The sequence below is a fragment of the Stegostoma tigrinum genome, chromosome 12 (genome assembly GCF_030684315.1).
Source record: "Stegostoma tigrinum isolate sSteTig4 chromosome 12, sSteTig4.hap1, whole genome shotgun sequence".
Taxonomy (NCBI): Eukaryota; Metazoa; Chordata; class Chondrichthyes; order Orectolobiformes; family Stegostomatidae; genus Stegostoma; species Stegostoma tigrinum.
In genome coordinates, this window is record NC_081365.1 from 78,364,535 (window position 1) to 78,386,862 (window position 22,328).

Consider the following 22,328-nt stretch of genomic DNA (forward strand, 5'->3'; position numbering starts at 1 on the left):
GAATGGAAGGATGGGTAATATTAAATCTCAACCTTATTGTAATGGTTACACTTCAAATGGAACTGAGAGACTAGGAGTCACTTTGGGATGTTCTGATGTTGTGAAACACAAGATAAATGCAAGCATCTTCATTCCTGATATGGGCAAACTTTGAGTATCTACAATAGAAGGTGAAATTAGTACTAAGAAAGGAGTGAATGAGGAAGAGTCAATGTGTGTTTGCTTAAGTTAAGTTCATTTCTAGTTATACCATTCTGTTATTTACTTAGTTAACAAGGCGTAGAGCTGGATGAACACAGCAGGCCAAGCAGCATCAGAGCAGGAAAGCTGCCGTTTCGGGTCTAGACCCACCCGAAGGAGGATCTAGGCCCGAAACGTGCCTGCTCCTCTGATGCTGCTTGGCCTGCTTTGTTCATCCAGCTCTACACCTTGTTATCTCAGATTCTCCAGCATCTGCAGTTCCTACTATCTCTGTTATTTATCTGGCTTTCTATGTAGATATTTTCAGAAACTACTGGTTAAGGTACAAAAATCTTGTTACACAATTAAGGGAACATAGTAAAAGGAGATTTGAGAAGATTTGTAGCTCAGGTTGAGGTTCTGGATGTAAGTTTGCTCGCCGAGTGGAAGGTTCGTTTTCAGACGTTTTGTCACCATTCTAGGTAACATCATCAGTGAGCCTCCGGTGAAGCACTGGTGTTATGTCCCGCTTTCTATTTATGTGTTTACCGGAGGCTCACTAATGATGTTACCTAGAATGGTGACGAAACGTCTGAAAATGAACCTTCCAGCTCAGCGAGCAAACTTACATCCATAGTAAAAGGAATGGAACTACTTGCATTTATTTGGGGCCATTAAAATAATAAAAAGTCTAACAGCACTTCATTGAGGATTATCAAATCAAATTTGAAAGGAAAACAAAGCAAAGATGCAGGGCAAACTAATCAAAATTCTTGGGGAGACATGAATTTTAAGGAACATCTTTGAAATACAGGAGCAAGCAGTTATGGGTAGGGCAGTGCAGCCTCCCTGTACTGACATCACTGGACAAAACGGTTCCAGGCTGCTTTAGGAAGCAAGACAGGAGACTGCAGGAGCTCTGACATTAATTTTCGAATTGTCTCTGGCCACAGGAGGGGTGCCAGAAGCCAGCTCTGGCAGGAACAAACCAGGACTGAGTCAAACATCTGTGGTAGCAAAGCTCTTCGAAAAAATTCTAAGGGACTGAACTAATTCCCACACTGAGAGACAAGGATTAATCAAGGGTAATTTGATGGCTTTGTCAGGGAGGGGGCAATCACGTAAAACAGATGAAGGTAGTGTGGCTGATGTAGTCTTCATGGACCTTATTCAGGGCAGCACAGTGGCTATCACTACTGCCTCAGTGCCGCCAGAGACATGAGTTCAATTCCAGCCTCAGTGGGATGGGAGTTGGGGGGGTCAGTGGGATGGGGGTGGGGGTCAGTGGGATGGGGGTGGGGGGGGGGGTCAGTGGGATGGGGGTGGGGGTGGGGGTGGGGGTCAGTGGGATGGGGGTGGGGGGGGTCAGTTGGATGGGGGTGGGGGGGGTCAGTGGGATGGGGGTGGGGGGGGTCAGTGGGATGGGGGTTGGGGGGGGGTCAGTGGGGTGGGGGGGGGTCAGTGGGGTGGGGGGGGTCAGTGGGGTGGGGGGGGTCAGTGGGGTGGGGGGGGTCAGTGGGATGGGGGTGGGGGGGGGTCAGTGGGATGGGGGTGGGGGGGGGTCAGTGGGATGGGGGTTGGGGGGGGTCAGTGGGATGGGGGTGGGGGGGGTCAGTGGGATGGGGGTGGGGGGGGGGGTCAGTGGGATGGGGGTTGGGGGGGGTCAGTGGGATGGGGGTGGGGGGGGTCAGTGGGATGGGGGTGGGGGGGGTCAGTGGGATGGGGGTGGGGGGGTCAGTGGGATGGGGGTGGGGGGGGGTCGGTGAGATGGGGGTGGGGGGGGGTCGGTGAGATGGGGGTGGGGGGGGTCGGTGAGATGGGGATGGGGGGGTCGGTGAGATGGGGGGACAGTGGGACGGGTCAGTGGGGTTGGGGGGGGGTCAGTGGGGTTGGGGGGGGGTCAGTGGGGTTGGGGGGGGGTCAGTGGGGTGGGGGGTGTCAGTGGGGTGGGGGGTGTCAGTGGGGTGGGGGGTGTCAGTGGGGTGGGGGGGGGTCAGTGGGGTTGGGGGGTCAGTGGGGTTGGGGGGTCAGTGGGACGGGGGGGTGGGGGGGGTCAGTGGGACGGGGGGGTGGGGGGGGTCAGTGGGACGGGGGGGTGGGGGGGGCAGTGGGACGGGGGGGTGGGGGGGTCAGTGGGGTGGGGGGGTCAGTGGGACGGGGGGTGGGGGGGGTCAGTGGGACGGGGGGTGGGGGGGGTGAGTGGGACGGGGGGGTGGGGGGGGTGAGTGGGACGGGGGGGTGGGGGGGTCAGTGGGACGGGGGGGTCAGTGTGATGGGGGTTGGGGGGGTCAGTGGGATGTGGGGGTGGCAGAGGCAATGTGCTGATGACATGTTGCAGGCGGCTCGGACCCACCTCTGAAGTTCTTGATGAGCAGTTTCCTGGAGGCTGCCGGCTTGCCCCCGGGTGTCACCGCCCTGCTCACCCCATTGGGGTGTCCGAGCAGCGCCGCCGACAAGTTGGCTTTGCGCGAGTGCGGCCGCTGCTCCGCCATGCCGGGGCCGGGGGCCGGGGCCTCGGCTTCTGTGTCTCCGTCCGCCTGGGTGGCGCAGCCCCGGTACCGCCGCTTGGCGCCGAGAAGCTGAGGGGGGGAGGAGGAGCGGCTCCCGGCCTCGGCCTCGGCTCTCCGCTGCCGCTTCCTCGCCTGTCCCCCGCGCTCGCTCACATCGGCGGCCGGCCTTTCCTCCTCCTCCCCCCCCACCTCGGGGGTATTCTCACAGGGAGGAGCCGGAGCCCCCGCCGCCAGCCGCAGCATCAGCCGGGGGAGGGGAGTGGGAGCTACCACCGCCCTGCAGACCCGGGGCCTGGCCTCGGCCTTCGCACCGGCCACAGCCAAGGGAGGGGGAACGGGAGCGGAAACTAACGCCTCTCACCCCTGACCCCTCACCCTGGAGACGGCCACTTCCGGCTGGGCGCTGCTAATGGCGATGTGTGAGTGGGGCCTAGTTGTGAGGAAGGCTCACCGGACCCGAAACCTTCACTCCCACTTCTTTCCCCTTCTTTACAGACGCTGCTGAGTTTCCCCAGCGTTTCTTGGCTCTGGGGTCTATCCTGCTTAATCCGCCCTCCGTCTCCCACCAGAGAAAAGGTAAGGGTCTTTAAATGAAATGTCGGGAGGGGAGTACAGGAACAGGAGGACCTGGGTATTGTACGTACACAAGCCATTAAAGGAGCAGATCGTACCGAAGGTATATGCTTTTTAAAAGATGCCGGCAATCAGATGTGATTTTTGTTTTGTTCTCAGTAGGTCATTAAAGGTTGAGGGATGGGCGCAAGGGAGCAGGAGGTAAGCCATTCCCCTGAGGAATGGGAGTTGAAGCAGTTGGACGAGAGGGAAGGTTGAGGATGGTGGTGCAGGTGCCAATGCTGGATTGGGGTGGACAAGGCCAGAAGTCACACGACTCCAGGTTATAGGCTAACAGGTCTATTTGAAAACACAAGCTTTCAGAGCCTAGCCCCTTCACCTGAGGAAGGGGCCAAGCTCCAAAAGGTTTGTTGTGTGATTTCTGACCATTGGTGGTGGAGGGTATTGGAACAGACTGGGGAAATACAGTATCATCTGCGATTATTTGCTACGATAGTAGGTAGGCTGTGTACCAGTTTGATGTTTTATACCTCTGCAGGTGCTCAGTCTGACACACGAACAAAGGATTAGTGCAGGTGAGCAACAGCTTGGTTGTGGACATTGTATTGAGGACCATCTTAAAGGCAGAGAGAGAAGTAAACAGATATCGTGAAGGAGTTTGGCAGATGTCTGTTGACAGCTGAAGTAAACAGAGGACAGAAAAGGGGCCAAAATTGGTGGAATGTGGCGTCCACGATGGGTTGTCAGTTGGGAAGAAGTAAGAAGGCAAGATCATGGAGAGACTTAAACTATGTAAATTTTGCATGAATGCATTGTCATAGAGGTTTTGAATAATTAAATGTGCAAGTAACAAATGAATGATGGTTTCAGGAGCAAATGAATTGAAGCAGCACGTGGACCAACAGGAATATAGGGATATTATTGATGGACTTGGTAAGAAAGAGTATAAGGGTTTGGAAGCTCAGATCAGGGTTGAGTGAAATTCCCCAAGTTATAGACTGTCTGCTCAGGCCTTGGATAGAGAGTGGGGAAGTGGTGGTTGTTGGAATCACTGAGTAGGAAATGAAGCTTGTGTGCGGGCCAGTCAGTGATGGTCAACTGGGTGAAAGACAGTTAATGATTAGGGGCAGAGTGCAGTGATGGTATAACTCGGTAGCATCCACTGATGTCTGCTGTTCTATTCATCGATTTCTTAGCTTACTTTTCTATGTATTTATTCAATATCACTCAGTGTTCCATTAATCTTTAAGTGGGTTAATAACTGTTCTTACTCACTGGTACTTATTGTTTATTAATCGATTGAATTTTTGATGCACACGTTATTTATTTGCCCAATACCCATGAATTTATTAGCTTACCACAGCCTAATAATATTTGGTTTGTTTGTTGGTGTGCCATTTGCTCTGTGAATTTATTAACTCACTGCTTTCTTATCCTTAATTTAGTTTATTTTCTCTTTCAGTTGTTTGAAGTGATGCTCATTCTGCTGTATGAATTTCCCATGTTTATCGATTCATTGACATCTTTTATTCATAAATTAATAACTGTTGCACCTCTTGCATCTCATTCAAAGTCAACATTCTTTATCAGTTGTCCAGGGCGACATGGTGGCTCAGTGGTTAGCACTGCTGCCTCACAGCATCAGAGACCCGGGTTCGATCCCACCCTCAGGCTACTGTCTGTGTCAAGTTTCTGCATGGGTTTCCTTTGGGTGCTCCGATTTTGTCCAACAGTCCAAAGACGTGCATGTTAGATGAATTCGTCATACTGAATTGCCCATAGTGTTCAGGGATGAGTAGATTAGGTGGGTCATAGGTGGATGAGTCTGGGTGGGATGCTGTAAGGGTCAGTGTGGACTTGTTGGGCCAAAGGGCCTGTTCCCACCATGTAAGGATTCTATGATTCTATGAAGTAGAATTGAAATTTCTCTTGGAGATATCTCCACTGCTTTCTTCCCTCAGTCTTTCCATTGAACTGTCTCTGATCCTTAAGGATTTCAATCTTTATCTCTGTTCATCATTCTCTTTCTCCTCTTTTGTCCCCTCTAAACTACATTCTCCAGCTAACGTCTCCACCCGTATTGCATGTATCTTTCACAGAAAGGAGCAGAATCTATCCTTGTATCTCTCTCCATCCATATCTCCCTTCCACTATATAGCCAGCCCACCACATGATCTGCAAAAACAAAACCAGCCCTGTTCGTTTGCAATTGAAAATCAACATCCAAATATCCAACATTTGGCCCTTTAGTTCAACAACACTTCTGCAGCTATTGTTTGGCTCATTTACACCTTAATCTCCATTTTGATGTCCCTGTCTCCAATAAACCAATAACACTCTCTCAAACTGCCAATTCCAACCTCCACCTCTGCTCCCTGAAGTTCAAGGGACACATTCTTGAAAGAAAATGGTGGAAAACTGGTTGAGCTACCCGCTGCCATCTTGGAATGTAAAGATGACCCCTGGCTTCTTTTCTCCATACCATCTGCTTAAAATTCACTCCCATGTACCTTTCAGTCTCCCTTGCAACAATAAATGTGAGGAGTTCATGGATTTCTTCAGCACTGACATCGCTTCTGCCTGTCCCTCTCTCTGCCAGCCCAGTGACTGAACTTCCTCTAAAGAGGTCCTGACCTAGCTGTCTACTCGCATTGGTATCTAGTTTTTCTGTTGATTCCTCCCATGCCCTCTGTAAACTCATTTTGTCTATGAGACCCAGCTTTGTTTTCTCAACCCGATTCTCACTAAACTGCTGATCAATCAAGTTCTGCTGTTTCCTCATGTCTTAGCCAATATAGTTAATGGTATTCTCTCTTCAGATTTTGTTCCTCTCTCTGTGAAATCTGTTATCATTCACTCTCCTCAAAATCACAACCTGATTATCCTTGAAAATTTCGGCATCTCTCCTAACCTCCTTTTCATCTCCAAAGCCTTTGAGCATGTTGCCTCCCAAGTTTGTATGTGGCTTTGTGTCACCTTCTTTAGAGTGCATCCGGCAAGTGACTTGGTCATTTTAACATTTTAAAATTGTGGCTCAGTGCAATTTTCTCAAGGGCAATTAGCGATATCCCATGAAAGAATAAAAGGAATAAGTTGTTTGCTAATAATAAACAGTATCTTTGTTGTTATTTGGTGACTTCACCTGACGAAAGAGCTGCTCTCCGAAAGCTTGCAATTTCAAATAAACCTGTTAGGCTATAACCTGGTGTCGTGTAACTTCTGACCTAAAAAAGAAAGATTGAGAGATGATCTTTTTCTCAGCTTTGTTGTCATAATTTTTCCTAATAACCTAGTGTCAAATTTTTGGATTTAGCAGCTCTATGTCCTTTCTGTTGCAAACCTTCTCTTTTATCATGGGCTGGAAATCATAGTGTGTCTGATTAGAAAACACTTGCTCTTTTATCCCCTGCCTGAATGTGAATTGGAAGGATTCGTAAGTGGATAATCAATTTATTGGGTGGCAATATGAAAGCACCTGCCTTGATTGTCAAATCCTAGAGTGGAGCTTGAACCTGGAACTCCTAGCTTGGAGACAGGGGCACTACCCATTACACCACAAAACGTCCTGCTGATCAGAGACTTAATAGAGCCCTTCAAGATTATGGAAGAATGGATGCAGAGAGAATGTTTCCTCTTGTGGGAAAGGGCAAGCCTGGAGGCCATCAAATAGTCACCAAGAAATCGAACTAGGAATTCAGGAGAAACTTCTTTACAAAAAGAGTGGTGAGAATATAGAACTTGTTCCTACAAGGAATGGATGAAGAGAATGGTATAGGTGCAATTAAAAAAAAATTGAAGGAGAAGGGAATAGAGGGTTATGATGATAGATTTAGATGAGAAAAGATGCCAGGAGGTTTGACTGGAGTATAACTGGTTGCGCTGAATGGCCTGTTTCTGTGCTGTATATCATATCTTCTCCAATATACAAAGTGAATTAAACAATGATATAGTTGAAGGTGGAATAGAGTGATAACTGTTGGTAGAATTAGAAGAAACTGAAGAATCAAAAGTGAGAAGATTTTTTTGTTTTCTGGATTTGGGATATAGTCATCATTCCAGATCATTGTAGACCTGCAGTCGGATTGAGAAGGAATCACTGCTGGTACTTAGAGCAGTCATGTTTGCCAACATAGAAATTGTGGAATGAATGGATTTAATGACGCTATATGATTTATGAATATACCGTGTGGATATGATTATGATGATACAGGACATGATATGGGCATAATGGAATTGTTGACTCCGTATATGTTGCACTTACAGACTTGGCTCCATACACATACTGAGCATAGGAGCAGATTATGGGATGTTTTGTGGGGATACAATTAGTACAGTGTAAATATATCCTAATCATTCACTGTATTGTCCCTTGTCTTGGCAATTACATCTGATCCACACTGGGCCAACCTAGTGGGTTGAAAGTGGAGAGTGGGCCCATCTCTGATGCCCCGAGTCTGACCTTCTCTTTGAATTTCTAAGACCATTAGATCTTCTTTCTAGACTGGGCAAAGCCCACAATGGTGCCTGCACTCTTCAGCCCTCTGCAGAATCAAGGCTGGGTCAGTGGTGGAAGGTGCTCAGTTAGTGGGAAAACTTGCTGCATTCCTAATTGTGCTGTGTCTTTTTCTTTCTTTTTTAGAGAAAGTGAACACTTAAGAGGTAACACATGTTGGCATTTGCAGCATGATTGAAAACCCACACAGTGAAGTACTGCAACAGAGAAAAGATATCTAACTTAACAGTAGCATAATCTGGGACTGACGAGGACAGAACATTATATTAATGCAATTTTCTACCACACTAATGGTATTATGATTATTCATATTTTTCCATCTGTGAGAGATAGTGGGAATGCAGCCTAGAGCTTTGAGGGCTGTGTGATCATATACTCTACTTCTAACGGATGAACAAACCGTCATCGGAAAATCCAGATCTCCCAAGTGTCGCACATAGGTCACCCTTGCCGATGGTGCAGGATGATCTCCGTGGATGACCTATCTGCTGGGAAGATGACTGTGTCAGAGTTTCTGACATTCTTTGTTGCCATGGTGCCCATTTCCTGCCCACTGCTGATTTCGCCATTTGCATCGATCGTCGGCTAGAGTTTTCTACTTGTGCTTGATTGACTGAGGGATTTCATGTCTCCTTTGAAAGCATCCATAGTTCTGAGCTTTGAGTCCTCTGCTGGTCTTTTTGACAGGCTACTTCCCCAAGTAATTGTACACTAGGACCTCTGTTCTTTGTGTCCTGATTAACGTGACACTGAATAAGACAGAGTTAGACCTATGTACTGAGATAAACATATCCAAATGTGCCCAGTGCTTTCATCTACAATACTCATGGTCTTCCCATGGTTACACTGAGATTCAAACCATCACCCTCATCATAACGTCAACAACTTTAAAGTGGTCCCTATACAGTAAATGGTCCAAATATTTTCCATGTATTATAAAAAATGAAGCATTCCTTAATTCTCTAAATTTAACTAATGCTGTATCAATGAAAAAAATGTGTATCTCCCAGAATTATAACTGAGGTCTGTTTCATTTTTTTCTTGTTCTGTGCATCTCCTCAGTTGATCTCAGGCAACTTTCCCTTGGAGCTGTCTGAACATTAACCATCACAGTCTGAACTACCAGATATGGCACACATCACGCTAAATCAGTATTTACAGCAGGTAATTCTACTGCTAGCTGTTGGTAAAGGGAGATGCCACTAAATGTACAGATTTGAAATGAAACAGAGGTTGCTGAACAGTGCAGCCTCTTTTCATTTTAGAAAGTTAATGAGATTATGCATGTACCGGTAGCTAACATTTGAACTACTTTCATTAATGGTATATACTCCTGTAAGGCCATAAAACATAGGATCAGAATTAGGCCATTCGACCCCTCAAGTGCTCTGCATTTAATCATGGCTGATACAATTCTCAACCCTATTCTCCCCGTAACCTTTGATCCCCCTACTTATCAAGGACCTATCTGTCTCTGTCTTAAATACACAAAATGAGTTGGCCTCCACAGCGTTCTGCAGCAGTGAATCCCACAGTTTCACCCCCTCAGGCTAAACAAATTCTCCCTAATCTCTGTTCTAAAGGGTTGCCCCTTTACTCTAAGGCTATGTCTTCAGGTCTACTTTCTCCTACCTGTGGAAATATCTTCTCTACGTCCATTCTGTTCAGGGCTCTCAGTATTCTGTAAGTTTTGATGAAATCCCTCTCTCATCCTGCTAAATTCCATCGAGAACAGATCCAGAGCCCGCAAGCCCTTTGTCCCCGGGATCGTTCTTGCGAACCTCCCGTGGGCCTTCTCAAATGCCAGCACATATTTCCTTAGATAAGGAGCTAAACATTGCTCACAATATTCCAAATGTGGTCTGACTGGAACTTTATACAGTCTCAGTAGTACATTTCTGTCTTGTATTCTAATCCTCTTGAAGTGAATGCTAACATTGCATTGGCCTTCCTGAACGCCACCTGAACCTGCATGTTAACCTTAAGCGAATCCTGGACTAAGACTCCTAAATCCCTTTGACCTTTAGATTTCCAAAGCCTTTCCCTGTTTAGAAAAGTTACTTCTTCCCACCAAAGTGCATAATCTCATACTTTCCCACATTGTATTCCATCTACCACTTTTTCGCTTACTCCCTTAGCCAGTTGCATCTTTCTGCAGTCTCCCCACTTCCTCACCTATCCTTTTGTCATCTGCAAATTTAGCAACAATGCCCTCAATTTCTTCATCCAGATCGTTCATGTATAACGTGAATAGTTGTGGTTTCAACACTGACCCCTGCAGAATCCTACTAATCATTGGCTGCCATCCTGAAAAAGACCCCTTTACGCATACTCTCTGCCTCTGCTGGTCAACTAGACCTCTATCCATGCCAGTACCTTACCCCTAGCATCATGGGTTCTTATATTAAACAAGCCTCGGCATCTTGTCAAAGTCCTTCTGAAAATCCAAATAAATCACGTCCAGTGGCTGTTCTTCAAAGAATTCTAGTCAGACGTCAGACGAGATATACCCTTTACGAAGCCGTGCTGACTCAGCCCTATTTTGCCATGCACTTCCATGTAGTCCACAATCTCATCCTTAATAATGGACTCTGAAATCTTAACCAATGATAGTGGGTCAGGCTAAGTCAGCCTATAGATTCCTGTCTTCTGCATCCCTCCCTTCTTAAACAGGGATGCTACATTAGCCGTTTTCCAGTCTTCTGGCATCCTCCTTGTCTCCAGTGATTCCTGAAAGATCACCACTAATGCCTCCATATCTTCTCAGCTATGTCCTTCAGAATTCTGGGGTATAGCCCATTGGGACCAGGTAATTTATCTACCTTCTGACCTTTCAGCTCTTCCAGCACCACCACCTTCATGGGTTGTCATTAGCCTCTGACTCTTTTCAAGTTCTGGTTTGCTGCTAGTGTCTTCCACTGTGAAAACTGATGCAAAACCCTTATATGATGTATTGACAGTAGCTAAATGTTTGAGTTGTGTACAGTTCCTGTACTCACGCACTGGTCCTAATCTATTAATGCTTGCTTGTTGCTTTGTTAGGTTCTAGAATTCATTGACAGTCGAGATGGTGATTCCTGTGCTGAATTTCTGTCATTTAAACATCCTCATGTTGCGAACCGTAGGTTACAGGTAAGATATGTGCTTCCTCTGTGAATACAGTTGTAGTGGAGCCTATTTGAGATGCCGGGAAATTTTAATTGTTTTGGAACAGTAAACATACTAAGTAGCTGTAATAACATGATTAGCAGTTGTGAATGGAATTGCTCATGAATGATGTGGAAACCCTCACTCGCCCATGCCTTTGTTCCCTCGGGATTAAACTTTAGCAACACTTCCCCGATCAAACCCACGTCATCTACCTTTGAAACATAACATTTCAGAGACAATGTTTTAGGTCAGTGACTACTTGTGATTGGGATTGCTAATCAATTCCAGACTTTGCACTGCTCACATCCCATCACCATATTAAACCAAAAAGGCGCTGCCTGTCTGCACAGAACTGTTCACACACTATATTTTGCCTGCACTTACCCTGTGTCCTTCTAAAGTTTTCTTTTAAATATGTGCCTTTTTTTTGCCCCCGTCTTCAAAGCAATCTTACTTCCCCATTTGTTTCAATGGACTACTTGATGATGGATAGATCTGGCCGCAGTTGTGGAGTGCGTAATAAAGTGTACATTTCATCTAATGCAAGATTACCAACCTGAAACACTACCTCCGTGCCTTTCTCCAGAAATACTGCCAGACCAACTGAGGCAATCTGACATTTACTAATTTTAATTTAGACTCTGATATCCAGAGTATTTTGCTCCACAGATAAACCTTTGTTCTAACCTTCAATTTTCATTCTTAAGACTATAAGGTTGTGCCTTACAAACCTTATTGAGTTCTTTGAGAAGGTGACCAAACAGGTAGATGAGAGTAAACCGGTTGATGTGGTGTATATGGATTTCAGCAAGGCGTTCGATAAGGTTCCCCACAGTAGGCTATTGTACAAAATGCGGAGGAATGGAATTGTGGGAGATATAGCAGTTTGGATCGGAAATTGGCTTCCTGAAGGAAGTCAGAGGGTGGTAGTTGATGGGAAATGTTCATCCTGGAGACCAGTTACTAGTGGTGTACCGCAAGGGTCGGTGTTGGGTCCACTGATGTTTGCCATTTTTATAAATGACCTGGATGAGGGCATAGAAGGATGGGTTAGTAAATTTGCAGACGACACTAAGGTCGGTGGAGTTGTGGATAGCGATAAAGGATGCTATAGGTTGTAGAGAGACATAGATAAGCTGCAGAGCTGGGCTGAGTGTTGACAAGTGGAGTTTAATGCAGACAAGTGTGAGGTGATGCACTTTGGTAGGAGTATTTGGAAGGCAAAGTACAGGGCTAATGGTAAGATTCTTAGCAGTGTAGATGAGCAGAGATCTCGGTGTGCATGTACACAGATCCTTGAAAGTTGCCACCCAGGTTGACAGGGCTGTTAAGAAGGCATACAGTGTTTTAGCTTTTATTAATAGAGGGATCGAGTTCCGGGACCAAGAGGTTATGGTGAAGCTGTACAAAACTCTGGTGCGGCCACACTTGGAGTATTGTGTGCAGTTCTGGTCACCGCATTATAAGAAGGATGTCGAAGCTTTGAAAAGGGTGCAGAGGAGATTGACTATGATGTTGCCTGGTATGGGGGGAAGGTCTTACGAGGAAAGGCTGAGGCTCTTGAGGCTGTTTTCATTAGAGTGAAGAAGGTTGAGAGGTGACTTAATTGAAACATATAAAATAATCAGTGGGTTAGATAGGGTGGATAGGGAGAGCCTTTTTCCTAGGATGGTGACGGCGAGCACGAGGGGGCATAGCTTTAAATTGAGGGGTGAAAGATATAGGACAGACGTCAGAGGTAGTTTCTTTACTCGGAGAGTAGTAAAGGAATGGAACGCTTTGCCTGCAACGGTAGTAGATTCGCCAACTTTAGGTACATTTAAGTCATCATTGGACAAGCACATGGACGTACATGAAATAGTGTAGGCTAGATGGGCTTGAGATCGGTATGACAGGTCGGCACAACATCGAGGGCTGAAGGGCCTGTACTGTGCTGTAATGTTCTATGTTCTATAAGACGTAGGAGCAGAAATTAGGCCATTTGGCCCATCAAGTCTGCTCCGCTATTCAATGATGGCTGAAAAGTTCCTCAACCCTATTCTCCCGCTTTCTCCCCATAACCCCTGATGTCCTTGATAATCAAGAACCTATCTATCTCAGTTTTAAATATATTCAATGACCTGGCCTCCACAGCCTTCTGTGGCAGTGAATTCTATGGATTCACCACTCTCTGGCTGAAGAAGTTTCTGCTTATCCCCGTTCTAAAAGGTCTTTCATTTACTCTAAGGCTGTGCCCCCAAGTCCTTGTATCTCCTACCAGTGAAAACATCTTCCCAACATCTGCTCTGTCCAGGCCATTCAGTATTCTGTAAGTTTCAATTAAATCCCCACTCATCCTTCTAAACTCCAATGAGTATAATCCCGGAGTCCTCAAATGTTCCTTATGTGTTAAGCTGTCCATTCCTGGGACCATTCTCATGAACCTTCTCTGAACCTGCTCCAGGGCCAGTACATCCTTCCTGCGATATGGGGCCGAAAACTGCACACAATACTCCAAATGTGGCCTGACCAGAGCCTTAGAAAGCCTCAGTAGTACATCCCTGCTTTTATATTCAAATCCTCTCAAAATAAATGGGTAATGTCGGTACTGCCTGAGTACCAGCTACTGTCCAGTTGAAGCAGATTTTCTGATTGACTTCTTCAAAGCCCTCCAGATGTTCAGATAGCCCCAGTTAAATACCTTAACTTCCTTTGCTGTGCTGAAAACAGCCCTAGTTTCCCTGAACTCTCTGACTTCATCAAATCAGTACAACCATCAATTTATCCTGTAGCAAGTTTTCATTAAGCAACTGGTAGTTGCTTAAACAGTCTACTACAAAGCAGAATTGTGCACAATGCATTTAAATTGTCGGGTTTGCACAATTTTACGTAGAATAGTAAGATTGTTGCTTTGATCCAAGGCTAGAAACTTAATATCTAAGTGATATGTCTTTTTGCTTTGAAACCAGTTAGCAAATCCAGAGGAGCGATGCCAGCAGATCCTGGAACCTCCTTATGATGAAATGGTGGCAGCCCATTTACGGTAAAGAGAGCCTCAATATTTATTTGGTTTACAATTCCAGTCTTTGAGTTACAAAGGCTCACAGTCTATTGGCATTTTGGTTAATTTTGTGTCTGACTGTGATATTTTAGTGGTCTGTGTACATTGACCACTAAATCTCTATGGATTTCCATAGTTCCTAGTCTTCAGCCATTCAATGAAACTCAGATCTATCTTTTTTTGGATGACCCAGTTTCATTCATTTCCTTGAAATTTTGAATTATTCCATAGTGTTGAAGGCACATAAAAAGGCTATTTGGCCTGGCAGTGTTTATGTTTCACATGAGTTTCTTTCTCCTTCCTACATCTCACTGTATCGTCATATCCTTCTGTTCTTTTTATCTGTCTGTGTTGATCTAACTTCCACTTGAATGCTACTTTGTGACTTGTTTCAGCCACTGCCTGTGGTTCTGATTTCCATTTTTCAACCGTCCTGGGGAAAGCAGTTTCTCCTGAATTCCCTATTAGAGGTATTAGGTTGTCTTATATTTATGGAGCCTGTTAATGTTTTTTCCTGCATGTGGAACTCTCTTCTCTAATGTATACCTGACCATGAAGAGTTCTCTTTCTCAACTTGTCTTTTCACCTAATACATGGTGACCACCAGGGTAAACAAGCACCAGTCATCTTTTTTTCTCTCTGTCTCTTTCTCTTTTGTTATCTCTCTCTTTCTCTTTTGTCATCATCTCTTGTGTTCTCTTTCTCTTTAGTCGTCAGCTCTCTCTTTCTTTCACTTTAATCATCTCTCTGTCTTTTGTCATCTCGCGCACTCTCTCGACATCTTGTGCGCTCTCTCTCTCTCGACATCTTGTGCGCTCTCTCTCTCGACATCTTGTGCGCTCTCTCTCTCGACATCTTGTGCGCTCTCTCTCTCGACATCTTGCGCGCTGTCTCTCTCGACATCTTGCGCTCACTCTCACTTGACATCTTGCGCTCTCTCTCTCTCGACATCTCGCGCGCGCCCCCTCTCTCTCGACGTCTCGCGCGCGCCCCCTCTCTCTCGACGTCTCGCGCGCGCCCCCTCTCTCTCGACGTCTCGCGCGCGCCCCCTCTCTCTCGACGTCTCGCGCGCGCCCCCTCTCTCTCGACGTCTCGCGCGCGCCCCCTCTCTCTCGACGTCTCGCGCGCGCCCCCTCTCTCTCGACGTCTCGCGCGCGCCCCCTCTCTCTCGACGTCTCGCGCGCGCCCCCTCTCTCTCGACGTCTCGCGCGCGCCCCCTCTCTCTCGACGTCTCGCGCGCGCCCCCTCTCTCTCGACGTCTCGCGCGCGCCCCCTCTCTCTCGACGTCTCGCGCGCGCCCCCTCTCTCTCGACGTCTCGCGCGCGCCCCCTCTCTCTCGACGTCTCGCGCGCGCCCCCTCTCTCTCGACGTCTCGCGCGCGCCCCCTCTCTCTCGACGTCTCGCGCGCGCCCCCTCTCTCTCGACGTCTCGCGCGCGCCCCCTCTCTCTCGACGTCTCGCGCGCGCCCCCTCTCTCTCGACGTCTCGCGCGCGCCCCCTCTCTCTCGACGTCTCGCGCGCGCCCCCTCTCTCTCGACGTCTCGCGCGCGCCCCCTCTCTCTCGACGTCTCGCGCGCGCCCCCTCTCTCTCGACGTCTCGCGCGCGCCCCCTCTCTCTCGACGTCTCGCGCGCGCCCCCTCTCTCTCGACGTCTCGCGCGCGCCCCCTCTCTCTCGACGTCTCGCGCGCGCCCCCTCTCTCTCGACGTCTCGCGCGCGCCCCCTCTCTCTCGACGTCTCGCGCGCGCCCCCTCTCTCTCGACGTCTCGCGCGCGCCCCCTCTCTCTCGACGTCTCGCGCGCGCCCCCTCTCTCTCGACGTCTCGCGCGCGCCCCCTCTCTCTCGACGTCTCGCGCGCGCCCCCTCTCTCTCGACGTCTCGCGCGCGCCCCCTCTCTCTCGACGTCTCGCGCGCGCCCCCTCTCTCTCGACGTCTCGCGCGCGCCCCCTCTCTCTCGACGTCTCGCGCGCGCCCCCTCTCTCTCGACGTCTCGCGCGCGCCCCCTCTCTCTCGACGTCTCGCGCGCGCCCCCTCTCTCTCGACGTCTCGCGCGCGCCCCCTCTCTCTCGACGTCTCGCGCGCGCCCCCTCTCTCTCGACGTCTCGCGCGCGCCCCCTCTCTCTCGACGTCTCGCGCGCGCCCCCTCTCTCTCGACGTCTCGCGCGCGCCCCCTCTCTCTCGACGTCTCGCGCGCGCCCCCTCTCTCTCGACGTCTCGCGCGCGCCCCCTCTCTCTCGACGTCTCGCGCGCGCCCCCTCTCTCTCGACGTCTCGCGCGCGCCCCCTCTCTCTCGACGTCTCGCGCGCGCCCCCTCTCTCTCGACGTCTCGCGCGCGCCCCCTCTCTCTCGACGTCTCGCGCGCGCCCCCTCTCTCTCGACGTCTCGCGCGCGCCCCCTCTCTCTCGACGTCTCGCGCGCGCCCCCTCTCTCTCGACGTCTCGCGCGCGCCCCCTCTCTCTCGACGTCTCGCGCGCGCCCCCTCTCTCTCGACGTCTCGCGCGCGCCCCCTCTCTCTCGACGTCTCGCGCGCGCCCCCCTCTCTCTCGACGTCTCGCGCGCGCCCCCTCTCTCTCGACGTCTCGCGCGCGCCCCCTCTCTCTCGACGTCTCGCGCGCGCCCCCTCTCTCTCGACGTCTCGCGCGCGCCCCCTCTCTCTCGACGTCTCGCGCGCGCCCCCTCTCTCTCGACGTCTCGCGCGCGCCCCCTCTCTCTCGACGTCTCGCGCGCGCCCCCTCTCTCTCGACGTCTCGCGCGCGCCCCCTCTCTCTCGACGTCTCGCGCGCGCCCCCTCTCTCTCGACGTCTCGCGCGCGCCCCCTCTCTCTCGACGTCTCGCGCGCGCCCCCTCTCTCTCGACGTCTCGCGCGCGCCCCCTCTCTCTCGACGTCTCGCGCGCGCCCCCTCTCTCTCGACGTCTCGCGCGCGCCCCCTCTCTCTCGACGTCTCGCGCGCGCCCCCTCTCTCTCGACGTCTCGCGCGCGCCCCCTCTCTCTCGACGTCTCGCGCGCGCCCCCTCTCTCTCGACGTCTCGCGCGCGCCCCCTCTCTCTCGACGTCTCGCGCGCGCCCCCTCTCTCTCGACGTCTCGCGCGCGCCCCCTCTCTCTCGACGTCTCGCGCGCGCCCCCTCTCTCTCGACGTCTCGCGCGCGCCCCCTCTCTCTCGACGTCTCGCGCGCGCCCCCTCTCTCTCGACGTCTCGCGCGCGCCCCCTCTCTCTCGACGTCTCGCGCGCGCCCCCTCTCTCTCGACGTCTCGCGCGCGCCCCCTCTCTCTCGACGTCTCGCGCGCGCCCCCTCTCTCTCGACGTCTCGCGCGCGCCCCCTCTCTCTCGACGTCTCGCGCGCGCCCCCTCTCTCTCGACGTCTCGCGCGCGCCCCCTCTCTCTCGACGTCTCGCGCGCGCCCCCTCTCTCTCGACGTCTCGCGCGCGCCCCCTCTCTCTCGACGTCTCGCGCGCGCCCCCTCTCTCTCGACGTCTCGCGCGCGCCCCCTCTCTCTCGACGTCTCGCGCGCGCCCCCTCTCTCTCGACGTCTCGCGCGCGCCCCCTCTCTCTCGACGTCTCGCGCGCGCCCCCTCTCTCTCGACGTCTCGCGCGCGCCCCCTCTCTCTCGACGTCTCGCGCGCGCCCCCTCTCTCTCGACGTCTCGCGCGCGCCCCCTCTCTGTCGACGTCTCGCGCGCGCTCTCTCTGTCGACGTCTCGCGCGCGCTCTCTCTGTCGACGTCTCGCGCGCGCCCCCTCTCTCTCGACGTCTCGCGCGCGCCCCCTCTCTCTCGACGTCTCGCGCGCGCCCCCTCTCTGTCGACGTCTCGCGCGCGCCCCCTCTCTGTCGACGTCTCGCGCGCGCCCTCTCTGTCGACGTCTCGCGCGCGCCGTCTCTCTCCGTCTAGCGCGCGCGCTCTCTCTCGACGTCTCTCGCGCGCTCTCTCTCGACGTCTCTCGCGCGCGCTCACTCTCGACGTCTCTCGCGCGCGCTCACTCTCTCTCGACGTCTCTCGCGCGCGCTCACTCTCTCTCGACGTCTCTCGCGCGCGCTCACTCTCTCTCGACGTCTCTCGCGCGCGCTCACTCTCTCTCGACGTCTCTCGCGCGCTCTCTCTGTCGACGTCTCGCGCGCGCTCTCTCTGTCGACGTCTCGCGCGCGCTCTCTCTGTCGACGTCTCGCGCGCGCCCCCTCTCTGTCGACGTCTCGCGCGCGCTCTCTCTGTCGACGTCTCGCGCGCGCTCTCTCTGTCGACGTCTCGCGCGCGCTCTCTCTGTCGACGTCTCGCGCGCGCCCCCTCTCTCTCGACGTCTCGCGCGCGCCCCCTCTCTCTCGACGTCTCGCGCGCGCCCCCTCTCTCTCGACGTCTCGCGCGCGCCCCCTCTCTCTCGACGTCTCGCGCGCGCCCCCTCTCTGTCGACGTCTCGCGCGCGCCCCCTCTCTGTCGACGTCTCGCGCGCGCCCCCTCTCTGTCGACGTCTCGCGCGCGCCCCCTCTCTGTCGACGTCTCGCGCGCGCCCCCTCTCTGTCGACGTCTCGCGCGCGCTCTCTCTGTCGACGTCTCGCGCGCGCCCCCTCTCTCTCGACGTCTCGCGCGCGCCCCCTCTCTCTCGACGTCTCGCGCGCGCCCCCTCTCTCTCGACGTCTCGCGCGCGCCCCCTCTCTCTCGACGTCTCGCGCGCGCCCCCTCTCTCTCGACGTCTCGCGCGCGCCCCCTCTCTCTCGACGTCTCGCGCGCGCCCCCTCTCTGTCGACGTCTCGCGCGCGCCCCCTCTCTGTCGACGTCTCGCGCGCGCCCCCTCTCTGTCGACGTCTCGCGCGCGCCCTCTCTGTCGACGTCTCGCGCGCGCCGTCTCTCTCCGTCTAGCGCGCGCGCTCTCTCTCGACGTCTCTCGCGCGCTCTCTCTCGACGTCTCTCGCGCGCGCTCACTCTCGACGTCTCTCGCGCGCGCTCACTCTCTCTCGACGTCTCTCGCGCGCGCTCACTCTCTCTCGACGTCTCTCGCGCGCGCTCACTCTCTCTCGACGTCTCTCGCGCGCGCTCACTCTCTCTCGACGTCTCTCGCGCGCTCTCTCTGTCGACGTCTCGCGCGCGCTCTCTCTGTCGACGTCTCGCGCGCGCTCTCTCTGTCGACGTCTCGCGCGCGCCCCCTCTCTGTCGACGTCTCGCGCGCGCCCCCTCTCTGTCGACGTCTCGCGCGCGCTCTCTCTGTCGACGTCTCGCGCGCGCTCTCTCTGTCGACGTCTCGCGCGCGCTCTCTCTGTCGACGTCTCGCGCGCGCTCTCTCTGTCGACGTCTCGCGCGCGCCCCCTCTCTCTCGACGTCTCGCGCGCGCCCCCTCTCTCTCGACGTCTCGCGCGCGCCCCCTCTCTCTCGACGTCTCGCGCGCGCCCCCTCTCTCTCGACGTCTCGCGCGCGCCCCCTCTCTCTCGACGTCTCGCGCGCGCCCCCTCTCTCTCGACGTCTCGCGCGCGCCCCCTCTCTCTCGACGTCTCGCGCGCGCCCCCTCTCTGTCGACGTCTCGCGCGCGCCCCCTCTCTGTCGACGTCTCGCGCGCGCCCTCTCTGTCGACGTCTCGCGCGCGCCGTCTCTCTCCGTCTAGCGCGCGCGCTCTCTCTCGACGTCTCTCGCGCGCGCTCACTCTCTCTCGACGTCTCTCGCGCGCTCTCTCTGTCGACGTCTCGCGCGCGCTCTCACTGTCGACGTCTCGCGCGCGCCCCCTCTCTGTCGACGTCTCGCGCGCGCCCCCTCTCTGTCGACGTCTCGCGCGCGCCCCCTCTCGACGTCTCGCGCGCGCCCCCTCTCTCTCGACGTCTCGCGCGCGCCCCCTCTCTCTCGACGTCTCGCGCGCGCCCCCTCTCTCTCGACGTCTCGCGCGCGCCCCCTCTCTCTCGACGTCTCGCGCGCGCCCCCTCTCTCTCGACGTCTCGCGCGCGCCCCCTCTCTCTCGACGTCTCGCGCGCGCCCCCTCTCTCTCGACGTCTCGCGCGCGCCCCCTCTCTGTTGACGTCTCGCGCGCGCCCCCTCTCTGTCGACGTCTCGCGCGTGCCCCCTCTCTGTCGACGTCTCGCGCGCGCCCCCTCTCTGTCGACGTCTCGCGCGCGCCCCCTCTCTGTCGACGTCTCGCGCGCGCTCTCTCTGTCGACGTCTCGCGCGCGCTGTCTCTCTCCGTCTAGCGCGCGCGCTCTCTCTCGACGTCTCTCGCGCGCGCTCACTCTCTCTCGACGTCTCTCGCGCGCGCTCACTCTCGACGTCTCTCGCGCGCGCTCACTCTCTCTCGACGTCTCTCGCGCGCGCTCACTCTCTCTCGACGTCTCTCGCGCGCGCTCACTCTCTCTCGACGTCTCTCGCGCGCGCTCTCTCTGTCGACGTCTCGCGCGCGCTCTCTCTGTCGACGTCTCGCGCGCGCTCTGTCTGTCGACGTCTCGCGCGCGCTCTCTCTGTCGACGTCTCGCGCGCGCTCTCTCTGTCGACGTCTCGCGCGCGCTCTCTCTGTCGACGTCTCGCGCGCGCTCTCTCTGTCGACGTCTCGCGCGCGCTCTCTCTGTCGACGTCTCGCGCGCGCTCTCTCTGTCGACGTCTCGCGCGCGCTCTGTCGACGTCTCGCGCGCGCTCTGTCTGTCGACGTCTCGCGCGCGCTCTGTCTGTCGACGTCTCGCGCGCGCTCTGTCTGTCGACGTCTCGCGCGCGCTCTGTCTGTCGACGTCTCGCGCGCGCTCTCTCTGTCGACGTCTCGCGCGCGCTCTCTCTGTCGACGTCTCGCGCGCGCTCTCTCTGTCGACGTCTCGCGCGCGCTCTCTCTGTCGACGTCTCGCGCGCGCTCTCTCTGTCGACGTCTCGCGCGCGCTCCTCCTCTCTCGACGTCTCGCGCGCGCTCTCTCTGTCGACGTCTCGCGCGCGCGCTCACTCTCTCTCGACGTCTCTCGCGCGCGCTCACTCTCTCTCGACGTCTCTCGCGCGCGCTCACTCTCTCTCGACGTCTCTCGCGCGCTCTCTCTGTCGACGTCTCGCGCGCGCTCTCTCTGTCGACGTCTCGCGCGCGCTCCTCCTCTCTCGACGTCTCGCGCGCGCTCTCTCTCGACGTCTCTCGCGCGCGCTCACTCTCTCTCGACGTCTCTCGCGCGCGCTCACTCTCTCTCGACGTCTCTCGCGCGCGCTCACTCTCTCTCGACGTCTCTCGCGCGCGCTCACTCTCTCTCGACGTCTCTCGCGCGCTCTCTCTGTCGACGTCTCGCGCGCGCTCTCTCTGTCGACGTCTCGCGCGCGCCCCCTCTCTGTCGACGTCTCGCGCGCCCCCCCTCTCTGTCGACGTCTCGCGCGCGCTCTCTCTGTCGACGTCTCGCGCGCGCTCTCTCTGTCGACGTCTCGCGCGCGCTCTCTCTCTCCGTCTCGCGCGCGCGCTCTCTCTCGACGTCTCTCGCGCGCGCTCACTCTCTCTCGACGTCTCTCGCGCGCGCTCACTCTCGACGTCTCTCGCGCGCGCTCACTCTCTCTCGACGTCTCTCGTGCGCGCTCACTCTCTCTCGACGTCTCTCGCGCGCGCTCTCTCTGTCGACGTCTCGCGCGCGCTCTCTCTGTCGACGTCTCGCGCGCGCTCTCTCTGTCGACGTCTCGCGCGCGCTCTGTCTGTCGACGTCTCGCGCGCGCTCTGTCTGTCGACGTCTCGCGCGCGCTCTGTCTGTCGACGTCTCGCGCGCGCTCTGTCTGTCGACGTCTCGCGCGCGCTCTGTCTGTCGACGTCTCGCGCGCGCTCTCTCTGTCGACGTCTCGCGCGCGCTCTCTGTCGACGTCTCGCGCGCGCTCTCTCTGTCGACGTCTCGCGCGCGCTCTCTCTGTCGACGTCTCGCGCGCGCTCTCTCTGTCGACGTCTCGCGCGCGCTCTCTCTGTCGACGTCTCGCGCGCGCTCTCTCTGTCGACGTCTCGCGCGCGCTCTCTCTGTCGACGTCTCGCGCGCGCTCTCTCTGTCGACGTCTCGCGCGCGCTCTCTCTGTCGACGTCTCGCGCGCTCTCTCTGTCGACGTCTCGCGCGCGCTCTCTCTGTCGACGTCTCGCGCGCGCTCTCTCTGTCGACGTCTCGCGCGCGCTCTCTCTGTCGACGTCTCGCGCGCGCTCTCTCTGTCGACGTCTCGCGCGCGCTCCTCCTCTCTCGACGTCTCGCGCGCGCCCCCTCTCTCTCTGGACGCCTCGCGCGCGCCCCCTCTCTCTCTGGACGCCTCGCGCGCGCGCCCCCTCTCTCTCTGGACGCCTCGCGCGCGCCCCCTCTCTCTCGACGCCTCGCGCGCGCCCCCTCTCTCTCGACGCCTCGCGCGCGCCCCCTCTCTCTCGACGCCTCGCGCGCGCCCCCTCTCTCTCGACGCCTCGCGCGCGCCCCCTCTCTCTCG

General features: G+C 54.7%; 2 protein-coding genes across 6 annotated transcripts in view; one reads left to right on the forward strand and one right to left on the reverse strand.

Moving 5' to 3' along the window:
• LOC125456845 (cullin-4A-like) overlaps positions 1-3,045 on the reverse strand; it is a 46,520-nt gene extending 43,475 nt beyond the window's left edge. The window contains exon 1 of one of the 2 annotated variants that reach the window (XM_059650473.1): positions 2,534-3,045. In XM_059650473.1, the coding sequence (XP_059506456.1) occupies positions 2,534-2,933 (400 nt within the window). In that variant the 5' untranslated portion in view covers positions 2,934-3,045. The remainder of the gene's footprint in view (positions 1-2,533) is intronic. The other variant, XM_048540296.2, reaches the window with a different exon arrangement.
• Positions 2,781-22,328, forward strand: part of pcid2 (PCI domain containing 2) — a 92,542-nt gene continuing 72,994 nt past the window's right edge. For 3 of the 4 annotated variants that reach the window (XR_009446580.1, XR_009446579.1, XM_059650477.1), the window contains exons 1-4: positions 2,782-3,266; positions 8,839-8,940; positions 10,819-10,908; positions 13,875-13,948. Coding sequence is in view for 2 of the 4 variants with exons in the window: in XM_059650477.1 (XP_059506460.1) it covers positions 8,905-8,940; positions 10,819-10,908; positions 13,875-13,948 (200 nt within the window). In the remaining 2 variants the exon portion in view is untranslated. Of the gene's footprint in view, positions 3,267-7,902; positions 8,070-8,838; positions 8,941-10,818; positions 10,909-13,874; positions 13,949-22,328 lie in introns of all 4 variants that reach the window. The other variant, XM_059650478.1, reaches the window with a different exon arrangement.